At 42.4% G+C, this 16,935-nt stretch overlaps 1 protein-coding gene across 4 annotated transcripts in view; it reads left to right on the forward strand.

The window, feature by feature from the left end:
• The first annotated feature begins 1,497 nt into the window (after positions 1-1,497).
• Positions 1,498-16,935, forward strand: part of SNX2 (sorting nexin 2) — a 32,975-nt gene continuing 17,537 nt past the window's right edge. For all 4 annotated transcript variants that reach the window (XM_015280786.4, XM_025144702.3, NM_001012607.3 and 1 more), the window contains exons 1-2: positions 1,498-1,637; positions 8,780-8,894. In XM_015280786.4, the coding sequence (XP_015136272.2) occupies positions 1,530-1,637; positions 8,780-8,894 (223 nt within the window). In that variant the 5' untranslated portion in view covers positions 1,498-1,529. The remainder of the gene's footprint in view (positions 1,638-8,779; positions 8,895-16,935) is intronic.

Here is a 16,935-nt window from a genome sequence, read left to right on the forward strand (position 1 = left end):
AGGAGTGACAGCAGCATAGCTATGGCCTTATGCAGCCTGCATGGCCAGGGGCAGTTCTCACTGGCCAGGGGATGGTTCCCACACTGACACACTATCCCATTCTCCAGTTTTTGTACAACCTCTCCCTTTCTTTAACAGGCTATGCTTGGACCATGAGCCACGGAGCCTTGCAGAAAAGGCCTGAAGGCGGCAAATGATTTTGTCTTTAGAGCAGGCTTGGAACTGCATATAATAGTTGAAGTATGTGGGTAACTGTGGTACTGCAAAGAAAACCAGAGGCAGTGGTAGTGCAGTCAATGCTCCCTGGGAACAAGGCTCCTATGGAAGTGTTCGTACGTACCCACACAATTAAAGCAGGCACAGTACATACACAGTAGGTTGAATCCAATTCCACAGGTAACCTTTGCCTCAGCATTTCTACCCATCAGGTTCTTGACTTTCCAGCCTTAATAGCTCTGTCAGTTAGCGTTAGAGAGGTGGATTTACTGGCTGCAAAGGAAGGGCTGGCTGCAGTTCCCATTAGCATACGTGGGCAGCCTTCTCTCCTTCCCTTTGCATTCTGGTTTTGCAGCATGACTTCGAGCTGACCACTGTTATGTGTTTGTTGAACAACAAGCAGGCTAGAACCTGTGTCAACTAGGATGAGGCCTACCTTGAAATCCAGCTTAGTTTCTTTCTCAGTGATGCATCACTATCTCTTTGCCCACTGCATGTTTTGCAACCACCGTGGGTTTTCTTGTAGCATCAGTGGTTTTCAAAGTCGTCATTCCTTGCTGGCAAAAATGCATGGCTAACGGCTGTGCCTGTGTTGGAAATCAGTACTTTATAGCTGACAATTTGCTCTGCAAATGGCACTGCAATGCTCCTTGTCTCTGCTGTAGTTTTCATGGCAATAAATCACAGGCATTCCTCCCATGTAACATCACTTCGAAATGAGAGCTAAAACCTTAACATGTCCCTGTTAACGAGTGAGGAATAGCACCAAAACCGATATGCTGCCACCTTTTTTATTCTCCTTTCATACCACACTCTTGGCGTGATGGCTGACCACCTCCAAGCACTTCAGAGGGCAGATTAACAGCCCAGCCACACCAGCATTAAAGCCACGGGTGCGAGTCCCGATGAAGTTAGAAAAGCAGCCAGCCTAGCATAACACCACTCAGAATCTAAGCTCTATGTGAGATTACCTCTGGAGACCGACTCCCACAGAGTCCGTGCCATGGAAGTCTCAGAGACTAAAGTACTATACTGGGGAGGGGTAACTGCGTGCACTAGCACAGGTTAGGAGCTGACATGTTGGAAGGGGTTTCTGAGGAAAAGGACCTGGGGGGGGGGGTCCTGCTGGGCAACGACTCAGCACCGCTCTGCTAAAGCAAAGGCCGACCGCTCACAGAGCGCGCCTCAGCCACCCGCACCACAGGACTGGGCGGACCGCCGACTCCCGCCTCGCCGCGCGCTCCCGCTCCCCGATCACGTGCCGAGGGGCGGGGCGGGGTCACGTGAGCGCGGGTGGCCGGGCTGGAGGGAAGATGGCGGCGGAGCGGGAGCCCCCGCCGATGGGGGAGGCACGGCCGGCCGAGCTGGAGGAGCTGGAGGACGGCGAGGACCTGTTCACCAGCACCGTGTCCACGCTGGAGGTGAGAACCCGGCCTCTACCCGCCCAGCGCTGCTTGTCACTGCGGTACGCGGCCCGGCCCTGCCGCGGGAGCGGCTCCTCCTCCCGGCCCTGACCTGTCCTCCCACAGGCAGCCCGGCCCCGCGGGGCGCCGCCGCTCCCCGAGATCCCTCTCGTGCCAATAATAATAATAATAACGAAAACGGCGGAGCTGCCGCCGCCTTTCCCCGGGCGCTGCCCCCCGCCGCCCCCACGCTCGTTTCGAGTCGAGGCGGCTGGCGGGGCAGGGGCGGCCCGCGCGGTGCCTGAGCTCTGTCAGGAGGTGATAAACGGGGGGAAAAAAGCAGCCCACGGGTGGCTGCGTAAACACTTCCTCATTCTGAAGACAGCCGGTGTGCCTGTTGGTCGAGGCTGGTGTTTTTCTTGCTGTGTCGTAGTCGTGTTCCCCCTTGCTAGTGTCTTCATCCAAACCTTAAGTCTTCTTGTAAACAGTGAGCCTTTCACGAATAGGAGTGTGGCTGTGCCTCTCTTCCTGAAGTTTCCCGTCCTTGACCTTTGCAGCAGTAGGATTAGCGCGTATCTTTGTTCTTCTGTGGCTGTTGCCTGTCCTTAACAAAAAGGGGTCCGTGTAGCAAGCGTCTCTTCAGTGTATTTTAAAGATAGTGCCTTCCTTCAGGTTTGGAGAGAAGAAGCAAAGCTGAAAGGGGAAGCCTCTTTGCTTAAAGAGGAGCTTTAAAAAGCTCTGTCAGTAAAGCTTTTTTTGACGTCTGATCAGCTACAGAACCTAGGGAAGACCGTTGCTCTTGTGATTTTGTAGCAGGTTTTGAAGGAAGAGATCATGATTCATGAAGGAACAGAACTTTGAACTTCTCAGTAGCATGATTCCAAGTCATTTAACTTAAGCGTATAGAGCACCTTAGTCTGAAGGGGAACAGGTATCTCACAGGGTGGGCCTTGTTAAACTTCTGATGTTTTAATCCAATAAATACTCTTGGAGTAGCTATCTGAAAACGATAAAGTAACAACGAAATGCCATTGCGCTCTTTGTGCATCACATACTTACTTGCAGATACTCCAGGTCAGCATCACAAGGGATGATGAGCCCTGGTGCCAATTTGTATGAAGATCATGCTGTGTGGAAAGGGATCTCAGTGGGTTTGTCTTGGAGCTCTGCATTTGCTTTTGCTACGATTAACTTCTGTTCTTGGTTCCCCTGAGCTTTTTTCCTGCTTTCATTCTCTCTGAAGTGCCCGGGGTGCACCCTGTTCCTTCTTTATCTATGCTTTGACTATGCCCTGGATAAGCTGTGAAATTGCTAATAAGGCTTCCAAATAGCTTCCACATTAAAAAGTTTCCTAGAAAACACATACTGATTCATTCGAGCTAGTTCTGACGAAATACGAATTTAATGTACATTATGAACAGTAAATGTGAAATACTTCAGAGCAGTTCATAAGGAAGGCTCACTAACTTGATTGCCTAATCAAATGGAGGCTCGTTTAATGCAAGCTGATTTCTCTGAATATGGAGAGAGAAAAAAGCTGAGCTTTAGCCTTCTTTGTGCACACACTGAAATTTAATACCTTGCGTTAAACCCTCTTAATTCTAGAATGTAAAATGTTAAAACATCACACTCAGCTGTAACATCTGGAAATTCTAGGGTGTAGCAGGAGAACGTTCTAGGGCTTGAAAGTTGCTGCGTTGGAGTTAATGAGAGCACTTCCCTTCCTGTGAAAATAGGACTCGAAAACTCTGGGCAGCTGTCTGAGCAGCAGCTTGTGTAAGCTGGTACAGTGCTCGTTTCCTGGTCAGATATCCTCAGTGCCCCCGAGCAGTACAGTGATTCTGGAGTTTCCATTGTGCCAACGCTGTTGTTACGTCTCATGGAACATCTCCCATTAAATTCATAGTCACAGGGTGGTTTGTCTTTAGCTGCCGCAGTTGCTCTCATCAGTGAAAACAGCCACGCTAAATTGGACAAATGATCTGTCTAAGCCAAGACTGTATTTCCTGCAGTAGTCAGTGGTGTGTGTTGTGTGAAGAATGTTACTGATGATTATTTCTGTTGGTGCTTATCTGCAGTACAGTCCCAGCTGCAGTTTTTCATAGCTCAAGGACAAAGTTGCCCTGGGTAGCATTGTAATACTAATAATCCTCCATGGATTTACTTAGTTTCTAAGTTTTCAGCAAACATCTCTTTTACTTCTGTAAAGCAGGTGCCATATGAACACATAGCTAAGCTGCCACCTACTCATTCCAATTGATGCTTATATTTCACTTTTTTCTATTACTGGACAAACACACTGAGACACTTCTAAAACAGTGAGTATGCAGTAGATATGGTGATCTATCAAGTACTGTCATTTGGTTCAGGATGTGTATGTAATCTCATTGACAGTTTATGTCTAAGACCTGCAATATGTGCCTTCTTTTTTTTTTGTATAGGAGGCAGAATATTAAATACACACGTATCCAGACATCTTTGTTCTTGTGTGTTTAATTTAACAGAGACAGTTATAGTTTAAGTTGTTATGACCTCAGTAAAATATCTGACGGTAAAATGTGAAGTCCTTGAACCACAGTACTGCATCTTCGCAGAGGACTAAGTCTGCATTCAGAATTAATTGGTGTAATCCTACTGGAGGGATGTCTTGCTCCTTGGTGTTAAATCTATGTCCAGTCTATGACAGAAGCATCTGCCAAGTTTATTCTGGTATGGCTGTGTGCATCCTCTTTCTCTCCACTGAACACCTCACTCTCCTACTTCTGCCTTTATTCTGTTTAACCATGCAGTGATTTGTGAACTTCTGCCCATGCTGTTTCAGTGAGAACGATCCAGGTTGCCTCAAATAACTGGAACAGTACGGCAGTCTGCTTTTGTCAACCTGCTATGTCCTGGCCAAAAGGAGGCTTGGCAGAGTTCAGGTAGCTGGTTAATTTGGTCAGTGGAAGACCCTGTGGGTGAGAAAATGGACGATGACCAAACACTCAGGGCTGGAACTTCATCCATCAGAAAATGTGAGAACTTGTTTTTGTGCTTTCCTGCGTCAGAGCTATAAAGTTACTCATTTATTGACACGCCAGTATAACTCACAAAGAAAGTGAAGAAATTTGACCTTGTTACTGCCATGGTAGGTTGGAATGGACCCGTGGTCAGAAAATTGCAGTGGCTGGAAGGGACTTCTGGAGATCATCTAGTGTTCAACCCCCCTGCTTACTATAGCAGGTTCCCTAGTTAGATGGTAAGTCTTCTCATCAGGAATCTGTTTGTTAGAGAACAAGCAAAGGAGGATCTTGAGTGTCCTGCATACCCGAGTGTCCTGATGTTTTGGTTGTTGGATGCTACCCCTGTGTTTTCTTCTACTTAGGAGTCAGGCAGCAGCTTTACAGGCATGTATCTTTCAGGAAATAAACAGGTTTGTGAATTATTGGCATAAGGTGGGTTTAAAACTTGTGAACAGCTGTGCTGTCTGTGTATGTCTTGTCAGTGAGTTGTTGTTACTCTCTTCAGTTTCTTTTCTGATGCTTAGATGTTCACTGCTTTCTATGTGTAGTAGATCTCTGTCAGCCTTTTTTAGACATTTTAGCTCTATATCATAGTCATTGAAGGACAAAGTTGAGCTGGAGGATTTGGAGTAAGCTCTCTTAACTTCCAGCTGTAGCTTGATATTACTATTGGTGTGGGCGCTGTTGTGTAGTGTTGGAAAGGCTGGACAGGATAATTAGATGATTAGGCATTACTAGTTCTGACAGATTCAGGGCAGTGGCTTTCTGTGTCTTTGTAGTTCACTGAGCACAGCTGTCCTGTTGAAGATAGCTTTTGAGGATGACAAACAAAATTTTGTTGCAAAACTCTAAAAAAAAAAAACCAAGCTGGTGCTGTATCCATAGTTAATGTTCAGACAAGGAATCGTCTGTAAGAAGCTTTTCTACACTCTGATTCAAGTTCTCTCTGCTTCTAGATTTTTTTTTCCCCTTTTTTAATATTAAGAAGGTATTTAACCCCATCCTGAGTTTATCACATCTGAGAATGACAGCTGTTGAAAAATTCCAGAGAGCCACTGAAAGGTGAATCAGCTGGGAAATACCAGCAAAAGGCAGTTTGGAAGGAAAGGCTCTTCGCCAAGAAATCATCTTCAAAGTTAAACGTTAATATTTACTATTCTTAAAAACAGAACTTGAGATTGTGCGACACATACAAATTTTATGCTATGTTCATACAGTGAATAATTAATAGAGCATCTTTGTCACTGGAAATCTTTCTGTAAAGAGTCACTTCTAGATATTGTAACTTACTTTAACAGTTTGTAACAGCCACATGAATAAGCTTTGTTTCTTGAGCTTTCTGCTGTGCCTCTAGGGTTTTGTCTGAGGGATCTCATTTAGGTAATATTCTACACCTGTGCTTCATGGACAGTCCCTCCCCCTGCCATGTTTCCATCTGTTTATGTCTGTTCCTACAAAGACTCTTTCCTTCAAAATTGGAAGGCCTGGGTTAAGTCCTCTGGTTATCTTGCTGATTTGGGCACATAAACATTTTCGTATTATGCCATGTGTGGATCAGGTTCAAGAGTACAAGGTGTATTTTTTTTCTCTGCTAGGGTTCCTTTTTGTAATTAGCAGCCAAGTATAGTGAAAAACAACTATTAGTAAGCAAAATAGCTACCTTGGATAATATGAGGTAGATTAGGGGAATGCCTTGGAGATGCGAATAATCTTCAGTGATTTTTTTTTTTTTCACCATTCTTTAATCAGGAGCACAATTAAGGGATAAAGCTAGATACCATCTGCTGCATGTGCCAAGTGCTCAGGGAGGCTTGGCCATTTTACAGCTGTTTCTCGTGGAGATGAGTTGGCAGAAATGAACTACATGTGATTCTGCATCTGTGCTAGGGTGGAGTACCCACTTCATGCTGAACCTCAGATTTGCAAATATACAAATGGGGCTCTACTCAAAACTGAGCATCAGCAAGACTGTTTTGAAATGAGTCATCTGTAAGTTTTAGTTTGTTCTGTTTTGTTTTTGTGCAGAATCGCTTTTGTCGATACAGCCTTGCATTGCTTGATCCTTGCAGGGAAATCAAGCTTTTCCTTGCTCTGCTGTCACAGCTGAGGTGCACAGTCTTGAGCTTGTGGCTGAAGCCATACGCAGACATAGGCTGTTTCTTCTGGAACGTGTTACTTGCAAAGGTCAACGCTTAAGTAATTTGAGAACACCCATTTAATGCAAACTATCTGTACTATCATTTGTAGAGTAATGAAGCACGTCAGGAGGTAAAGTTATTTTTAAATTTCTTGGTTCGTTTCCTCCAAATTAGTTATATCTTGTAATATAGCTTAGAATCATGCTTTAGAGTATGAAAAAGTACAACTTTATCACCTCGTAGTACTGTATTTTCTGTGGGATCATTTGGGTATGGAGGTAATATGAGGTGAGAAGTATACGTGTGTCTGGTGAGCTGCTTGCTTCTAGGCTTGTAAACTCACCTTCCTGTGCATAGTTCCCCTCTACTTCTGCACTGACCTTCCTTGGAGGCTCTAGGGAGAAGTCCAGCAAGCACTTTGAAAGGCTACTCCTTTTGTTGCATATAACTTTGGTTTGGTTTTTTTGTTGTTTGTTTGTTTCCCTACTGTATATTTGGGCTTCTCAGGGAATGGCAGCCTATGGCAAAGGAATATAATCTCTATTGTTTGAATGAAACAGTTTCTCATTGCGGCAGTAACAGGATTTACATTTAAACGAATGCAGTTTTTCTTGTATTCTTGTATCTTCTTTCACCTTCTTCTGACTTCAGTAGGCAAAAGCTTAGCATCTTTCCAAGTCAAGAGAGAGTTGATTTCCTATGTCGTGTGAAGAGCAATTTTATGCTATTGATGCATTTTTTTCTGTGAGGACCCCTGCTGTTCCTTCCTTATTTGCTCTGACCAGGATTCCAGATGACTGTCGTTTGGACTGATTTAGGGGCCAGGAACTTACTCTGTGCTGCTTGAAGTAAAGCAACAGTTCTGTATGCCGTGTCAGAACATCTACTGCTCTTGGAGAACCAGCTGTGAGGAAGACCTCTCCTTAGTCCTAATGGCTGTGCTACTGTGCAACATGTAATCTGGACAGATTATTTCAGTGTTTTTCTGTTGTTTTTCAAGGTGGTAGTTGTTGCTCTTAAAATCTTCTGGCATTTGTTGAAGTGTGACCTGAAACCTTTTGTATCTGTTTTGAATTGTGATCCTCAGCAAAAGCTAGGAAGCAGGCAATGGCACAATTTACAGACACCCCTTGTGAAGTGCACACATTCATGAGCAGATATGCTGTTGCTGAAAACTCCTTAAGTAGATATCTGTGATAAAACTGCAGGAAGTGAGGTTTTTCAGATTTTCTAGTACTGTTGGAATAACTGTGGTTGATAATTACTGAATAGGATTTGGTAATCGGAGCACCGATCTTCAGTTGAAAGTGATTTGTTTTCTGAGTAAGCTGTGCATTTGGCTTCAGTATTTGGCAATACTCAGCTTCAGTATTGATTCTGTTTTCCTGATTGTCTTTCTTTTCACAAGGGAAATTCTAGGCCTCTGTGGCAGGCATACCTTACTTGTCAGTACAATGTTATCCTCTGTAGCAATGATCCCCTAATTCAATCTGTTGCAAAGATACCAAAATTGCCTATGGCTACCAGCAGGGTTCAGTTCTTTTAGTGGCATCAGCTTCTTTTAAAAATCTCTGAAAAATTGATATAGAGAACTTGAAGGTATGATTATTAGGTTTTTTTTTTCTGCATTCACATCCAAATCTAAAAAATATAAGCCTTATATTATAAGCCTGTGAAGGAGCTCAGTAATCAAATTACATTCAGCAGTACTAATAGATTTATTCTTGATACTTCTGTAGCAGCTTTTGTTTCGTGTTACTTAAGTTTGGGGAAATGGGTAACTTTTTTCTCCCCCTACAAAGAAGTGGAGAGCTGTTGACTATCTCATATCCTTTGTTCTTTGTTATTACACTAGGAGTAGGAAATGGAAATAGCTGACATGGTTTCCTTTCTGTACATCTTCCCTTGTTTCTTTGCAATGAAAGAATGCTTGTTGCAGTAATTCCTACATGCTGACACATGGGAACTAGTTGTGTGCCAATTATTTCATGCTGTTGTTGTTGTTGTTGTTTTTTAACAGTCAAGTCCTTCGTCTCCAGAGCCAGCAAGTCTTCCAGCAGAAGATCTCAGCACAAACTCCAATGGTCCAAAGCCAGCAGAAATGATAGATGATGATAGAGAAGATCTTTTTGCTGGTAATTACTTTTTTTCTTCTGATGTGTCTGTGTAAGCTCTTGCTCTTGGACTTTAAGGAGTGTGCTTTTCTGAGGAGAGTTTATGCTTCCTTGTGCTATTTAAAGTCATTTTCATTGCCTGGCTGTAAGGAAATTTGAAGCAATTCCTTTTTAAAGAAAACTTCAATTTTAATTTAATACAATTTGATATTATAGCCAATTGTAACCACTGCTTATTGTGTCAAAGGTACACTTCCTGGAAAGTTCATTAAGTAATGAATTAGTACATTTTAGTATTAGAAGTGTCACCAGCTTTCATCGTCAGTCTTTTCTGGATTCACCAATCGTATTTATTTCAAGTCCTGTGATCTTCTGAAATATGCTGTTATATTTCAGAACTTGAAAATTGGCACGAGTAATAAGGAAGGAGAGACAAGTTTCTTCTTTGCTCAGATTTGTTCGTTCTGTGATGGCTAACATATTGATACTGACAGTATACTGATAGTATATTGTGAGACTGTTTTGGAGTGTAGCCTTTCAGTTTGAACTGAGAAGATTTTACCTTGTTTATTAGTTAAAGTGATACATGACTTATTTGGATTAGATGAGTTTTAATTTCGTTGATAAATTAGATCTGGAACTTTTTTCAACCAAATTTGCATGTGTTGTCTCAAGAGTAAACACTTGTATTACACTCTTGGCAATATATATTTTTGTGGAGTAACAGAGAAGAATTACTCTCATGCTGAATAAGTGGCACCTTGGGAAACTTATTAAATAGAGAGGTTTAATTTTCTTAATTTGACCATGATTTACATTTTGTTTCATGTGAGACCTTATAGCATTTGTTAAATCTTTCTACTAGGTGTCAGTTTGTTGGTAGAGTGTACAGAGGCTGCTCAATGTGGTAGCAGTTCTCAATAGTAATGCTTTCCCTACTACTACGTGTTGGTGAGTCAGTTTGCAGTCTGTTTTGAATACCATCCTAATCTAATCTCATGGATTCCCTGATACAACCATTTGAAAATAAGTTCTGGACTTATTTTTTATAGATAGCTGTATACACAAGCCCATTATCTTTATTCTGAACTTATCAAATTTCCATACATTTGAACTTTTATTTACTTAGGGCATTTTAGAGTATATTGACCAGTTTGTTGACTCTCTGAAACTATTTTAAGATAAAAGAATAAAAAAAAAACAGAAGGCCTTTCCTTCTTCTCTTATATTTGTGTTACGTAATTTTATGACTTGAAGAGACAGTGCTTCAGGAATGAAGCTTTCTAGTGCTAGTAGTTTGTACAGTATATAAAGGCAATCTTTTGTAGCCATAGAGCTGTCTGGAATGGATATATTTTAGGAAAGCCAATTCTCATCTGGCTGGACTAGAGAAAACTAAAAGAAGGTGGCTGGATTAAATATTGATGAGAACCTGACAGAAGGAACAAATGTTGGCAGCCAGGTTGTTTCAACTGAAGTGAGTGCTGTGAGAAAGCGAATGAAACTGATGTAATGAGTTTGAGTTTTTCTGTGGAAGACTTTCTTTTAAATGCATATGGCACTGAACTGAAAGCATCTGACACGCTGCATGTCTAACACAACTAAAACTGGTTTGTGAAGGGCAGTTTAGGTACGGACTGAGGCTCTGAGGAGTTTGAAACAGGGAAGAACAGCAATTTATGGCGTGTAAGATAGATTTGCACTATCTTGTTCTCATCAGGATGTCTGCATAATACAGTTGTATCTTGGTGAAGAACTTCCAACTTTGTATCACTGGCAGCATGGGAGCTCTACAAAAAAAGAAAAGACCACTTTATGTTCAGGTGCTGTACTCTCACAAGCGTAATTACTTTTTTCTTTCTTAGGAGCGTTCTGCTAGACAGTGATGTTAATCCAGGCCTTCGTTAGAAACAGTATGATAAGGATACATGAGGGATTTGCTTTAGGCTTGATTGCATAAGCCTTTATTTCTATGGAAGAAAGTAACTGAGTGGTTGTTGTTTTTTTTTTTTCCTCCAATGCATTGAAATTCCCTAAAACCACATCTGCCTAACCTACAGGAACACGTTAACTGGGGAGGAAAATAATGAAACTCTACATTTCATAACTTCTGGGGTTCCTTTATATTGAATTATTAGATGCTATAAAATCCAGGTAAAGGAAATGCTATGGATGGCTCCTGAAAGGGGAGACTGGCTCTTTTGGAAGTATAAACAATCACAGTTGTGCAGCCGAATTTGGAGAAGAACATCCCCATATTTTTTACAGTTCTGTAGGCTTGAATGTATTTTTTTTTCATTATCCATCAAATAACGAAACCATAAAAAAGGGTGACAGAGTAAATTATGATTTCCTAATCTGTGTTGACGTAAGTCTGGATCTGGGATATCCTATCAGACTTTCTGACTGTACTTATAGCTCCTTTGCTATAGTTTTCCTGGGGCAGACATGGGAAAATGTCTGAAATAAATTTTTATGGATATTCCTTACCTCATCCCTGCTGACCCCTAAGTTTTTTGACAGAACTAGATAAAACTGGGCTGTAAAAGTAGAAGAAAATGAGTTTTCTATCTGCTGTTGGAGGCTAATAAACTTTGCTGCTGCATTTAGAGTATTGTGGTTCTTGATTCTGTAAATAAACAAACTGCCTTATTAAACTCATTGAGCATTTTCAATTTTAGTGTAAAAGTCACTTTGTTGTTTATTTGGCTAAAAATGAATTACTTTATGTCAGCCTATAGACCTCTTGCATGTGGAGAACATTGTGGTCAATGCTTCATTTTGTATCAGCGGTATTTTTAAGTGTCTTTAAATACTGTCCATCCATAAGTTTCTACTGTAGAGTAAGTAATTCGATCATGAATTGAGGTTTGAAATATTGGCCTCCAGTTCCACATGTAGCTGCTGGACATAGTTGTCTGTGCCTTCTGCCTCCAGTGCTCATAGAAGAGAAAGGCTGTTAATTTGTACCCATACTCATTATTTACAAGAAAAAAAGAAAATTACAATTTTTCCACTCTCGCACCTGGGAAAGAGTAACCACAGGTATCAGTACAGGCTGGGACATGACCTGCTGGAAAGGAGCTCTGCAGAGAAGGACCTGGTGGATGACAGATTGACCACGAGCCAGCAGTGTGCCCTGCTGGCCAAGAAGACCAGTGGGATCCTGGGTGCATGAAAAGGAGCGTGGCCAGCAGGGCAAGGAAGGTGGTCCTCCCCCTCCACTCTGCCCTAGTTGGGCCTTACTTGGTGTACTGCATCCAGGTCTGGGCTCCCTGGTACAAAACAGATGGGGATTTCCTGGAGAGAGTCCAGCAGAAGGCCGTGAAGGTGATCAAGAGCCTGGAGCATCTCCTCTGTGTGGAAAGGCTGGGTGATCTGGGTCTGTCTGAAAAGAGGACTGAGAGGGGATCTTATTAATGTTTATAAATATTGTAAGTGTGGGAGTCAAAAGGACACGGCCGACCTTTTTTTAGTGGTGTTTGGGGACAGGAGAAGGGGAAATGGCCATAAACTGGAGCACAGGAAGTTCTGCACCAACGTGAGAAGGAATTTGTTCACAGTGAGGTGATGGAGATCTGGAGGCTGCCCAGGGAGGCTGTGGATTGTCCTCTGGAGATGCTCCAGGCCCAGCTGGATGCCCACCTGTGCAGCCTGCTGTATGGAGCCTGTTTTGCAGGGGGGGGAAGAGGGGAGGTTGGACTCGATGGTCTCTAAAGGTCCCTTCCAGCACCTACAATTCTGTGATTATGTGAAAGCTGAGAATGGATCCTCTTAAGCAAGTATCTAAGTGCTCTGCCCTGGGGAAAAATTGGTGCATACTGGTGGGAATTTTCTCTTTCTGAGGGTGTGTTCTTCAGGTCCTTTTTCATTTATTTCCTTAAGGTACTTTTTAATAAATTTTTTTTCTACTCGCTTGGAAGCTTTTACAGAAAAGGATATGCCAATTCCATGAAGAACCAGACAAGACATGCTTTAAGATGAACTGAACAGCAAAGAATTTCTAGCAATAGTATCTGTCAGTCAGGAGTTAGGTGCAGATGCCTGGCTGGTTATTAGAAACTGGTTATTGACTTCCAGGCCTATTCTGTGAGAACCAAACACAAAAATGTGTGACCCAACCACTGGTGGCTGTTCTGTTAGCAGTGTTTCTTTTCTCACTGTGATTGTGTTAGTCCTTCTGTCATATTAGGAAGGGTCGTGGCCTGTGACTTATGTGTTTTGGAACAGTCTGTTCTGTGAAGTTGTTTGTCTTCAAAATATGCTAAACCTGCAGAAGCAGTTTTTTCCTCAGTGATTTCTCCTTTGTTCTGAGCAACAGTCCCTACTGAAGTTTACTTCCAAATTTCTATCAGCTGAGTAAACTTTCGAAGATAATAAGCTAATCTGAGCACTCCAGTGATGTCAGGATGTTACAGGACTATGACATTTGGATGTGTAATAGGTAAAAATAAGTTGCTCAGCTCAGAAGTGAGCTGCTTGTGAGGAACTGCAAAACTTGTACTTCCTCATACGATGCTTGATAAATACTGGTGGTGAAAGGTAAAGAAACAGAAGCTGCCTAATGCTGAGATCAGTCTCGCTGCTTAAAGTAGAAGCTTGGTGTACTTGACTGCTTTCTGTAACAGTCTGAGATATTTTCTTGCTCTTTGTGAGCTTAGCATCTTGAGAATGATCTTTGATAAGAGACTACTTTGTAAAGCAGGTATTCGTGTGTATAAATCCTGCAGTATTAGATTGGTGGGAGCCCTTAATGTGTTCTGATAGCTGCCTCAACTGATGCGAGCGTTGGATCTCAATGTTTTCCTCCTTGGAGCTAAGCATAAGAAGAACTTAAGCTTTTGAAAACTATACAGAAAAGCAAGTCATCCAGATCTCATTTTTCATGCAAATATTAATACAGAGTAAAAAAGAAATACGTACCTGACCCACATACACAGCCAAATATATGATTTTTCTGTGGATCACCTAAAATGAATAAGTAAAGCAAGCGTTTGTGAAAGCACCGTAGTTTCTCCTGTGAAACCTACTGAGTTCACCTCTCAATGAGAAGATAAACGTCATTTACATTTTAATCCACACTACATCATCTAATTTCTTCTATCGAAATGTTGAATGTAAGAAGCGTAACTGGCAGAGGTCATCCAAACTGATCTGTTTCTTGAGAGGTAATCCTATGCACTTGTCAAAAAGCGTGTTTCTAAGCAGGAAAAAAGGGTAGGAAGCACAATAGCCCGCTATTCTTACTGTAAAAATAATTCCTCTTTTTCTCTTTGCAATGTGTCTTGAAAGACAGTGACCTACTTCCGAAATTTTAATACTAATAAATGAAGAGTATGACATCCTTGTCTGCAGCTGTCTCCCCTTAACACCCTTCCACTGAGCTTTCCATTTCTCTCTTCTAGATGTATGTTGTATGCTGGATGAAGTGAGAGGTAACAGGAGGGGGAGTAGCATGAACTGTAATTTCTTCTTTAAAATAACTGACTTGATGTCAATTAAACATACTTTTTTTTTTCCCCTCTCACTAAGTTCCTCCAGGAAAACAGGAAAGGAGGGCTCCTAGGCAACACCTTAAAAATTTGTTCATGCTCAGCCAACCTGGACTCTCACTGGATCAGAAGTACTGGTATGAGTCTGCTCTTACGCCAGTTGTGATCATAAAGCTGCAAGATGGTGGTCTTGCATTTCCAGCCATGTCCTCTCTTACAGAAATAGTGCAACAGCATTGCTTCAGCCATTGCTGAACAGGGGTAGGAGGCTGGTCCAGGTTGGATTTCAGGTGGTGATCAGCCTAGATGAGTTAGTACTAATGTGTGTGAGTAACAGTCTGAGAAAGAGGAGTGGTAGGGAAGAAGTGTGCTATTGTTTCATCTTAAAGCAGTGCTGGTTTGGCGCTTTGAATTGGCTCTGTTGTCATGAAGTCTCATTTTCATGATAACAGGAATGTTTTCCGAACTGATGAGAGCGTGGAATGAATTACTTTATGTTTTGCATAACAAGCCTATCTAAAATGTGAAGGTACAGAAAAGTGTTTACTGGTGGTTAATAGTTTTATTCCCAAACGTGTGCTAGTACATAGCTGGTGACTGAAAGAGGGAAAATTGGAATTTGGTGGCTCAGTTTGCATTTGTGTGTATGCACAAGTGCATACATTGATGCAACCATTTCATAGAGGTATATACATTTGTATAAATTCTTATGTATGTTGAATGCTGCTAGACAACAAATGACCTACCTCTCTTCCACACTGAAATGTTGTTCTTCTTCCATCTCTTTAAAAGGTGCTTATTTTTCATCTGTATCAGCATGACTTCTCATCTCATATGTGTTTTGAATCCAACTTCTTTGTTGTACTGAGATGCAATATCCTTCCTGTGGCTTTTGAGGGTAGGAAGCATAAGTAGGATTCTTCTATGATTCCTAAAGATTTAACTAGAAAAATGAAGCAGTGGTAGGAAAACAGGCTTTTTCAAAGGAATATTTTAGATGATCTTTCTGATATTAAAAATATAAGAAGGTCCTTGTGCTCAGTGTTAGTTTGAAAATAACAAATAACCTGAAATTAGAATAATGTTGCCAGGAGGTCAAGTAAGGTAGTCCTTCCCCTCTGCTCAGTGCCAGTGAGCCCAGACCAGTGGGCCTAGTTCTGGGCATCCCATTACAACGGATACAGGGATCTACTGGAGAGAGCTCATGAAATGGCCATTTCAGGAGCATGAAGTACTTAACACAGGAGCAGAGGCTGAGAGAGATGGAACAGTGCTGACTGGAGAGGAGAATAATAGAGTCATTTAGGTTGGGAAGATCAAGTCCAGCCATCACCTAACACTAGCAGTCCACCCATCCGCGTCCCTAAGCACCACGCCCACACATCTCTTAAATATTTACAGTATTTAAGATGATGACTCCACCACTTCTGTGGGCAGCCTGTTCCAATGTCTGACCACCCTCTCAGTGAAGGAGTTCTTCCTGATATCCAGTTTAAACCTCCCCTTCTGCAACTTGATGCTGTTTCCTTTCGTCCTATCACTTGTCACCTGAGAAGAGAGACTGGTGCCCACCTTGCTACAACCACCTTTCAGGCTCCTGAGCCCCTTTTTCTTCCATCTCCCTCAGCTGTTAGTTACAACTCTTGTTTTGTAGTCCCTTCAGCAGTTTGTTTTTCTTCCTTGAATGCATTCCAGCAACTTCACTTCCCTCTTATAGCGAAGGGCCTAAAACCAAACTCAGTACTCAAGGTGCAGTTTCATGAGGGCAGAATACATAGGGACAGTCACCTCCTAGTCCTGCTGATGGCACTATTACTGATAAAAGCCAGGATATCACTGGCCTTCTTGGCTGCCTGGGCACACTGCTGGTTGATGTTCAGCCAAGTGTCAACTATTACCCCCAGATCCTTTTTCTCTCCTCAGCTTTCTAGCCCCAAACCTGTAGCAATACACAGGGCTGTGACCAAAGTGCAGGACCTGGCAGATTGCCTTATTGAATGTCATGTGACTGGGCTCAGACCATCCAGCCAGCCTATCTAGATCCCTCTGTAGAGCCCTCCCACCCTCAAGCAGATCAACACTGCCACCCAACTTGGTGTCTCCTGCAAACTTACTGAGGACGCATGCATCGAGATCATTGATAAAGACATTAAACAAAACCAGCCCTACCACTGCATCCTTGGGAGCACCACTTGTGAATGGTGCCAACTGTTGTCTGTTTGCAGTGACCCTTTGCTCCCACCCATCCAGCTTCTTACCCAGTGAACAGTACATCCACCCAAGCCATGAGCAGCGTTTCTCTAGTGAAGTGCTGTGGGAAAAAGTATCAAATGCTTTGCTAAAGTTCAAGTAAACAGCATCTACAACCTTTCCCTCATCACTAAGAGTGTCATCACAGAAAATCAGGTTAGTCAGGCATGACCTGCCTTTCATAAATCTGTACTGACTATATCTGACCACCTGGTTGTCTTAACATTCCATTATGATGGCACTCAGGATGCCCTGGTCCATGAACTTTCCTGGCACTGAAGTCAGACTGACAGGCCTATAGTACCCCAGATCCTCCTTTC

This window comes from Gallus gallus, chromosome Z (genome assembly GCF_016699485.2).
Source record: "Gallus gallus isolate bGalGal1 chromosome Z, bGalGal1.mat.broiler.GRCg7b, whole genome shotgun sequence".
Classification (NCBI taxonomy): Eukaryota; Metazoa; Chordata; class Aves; order Galliformes; family Phasianidae; genus Gallus; species Gallus gallus.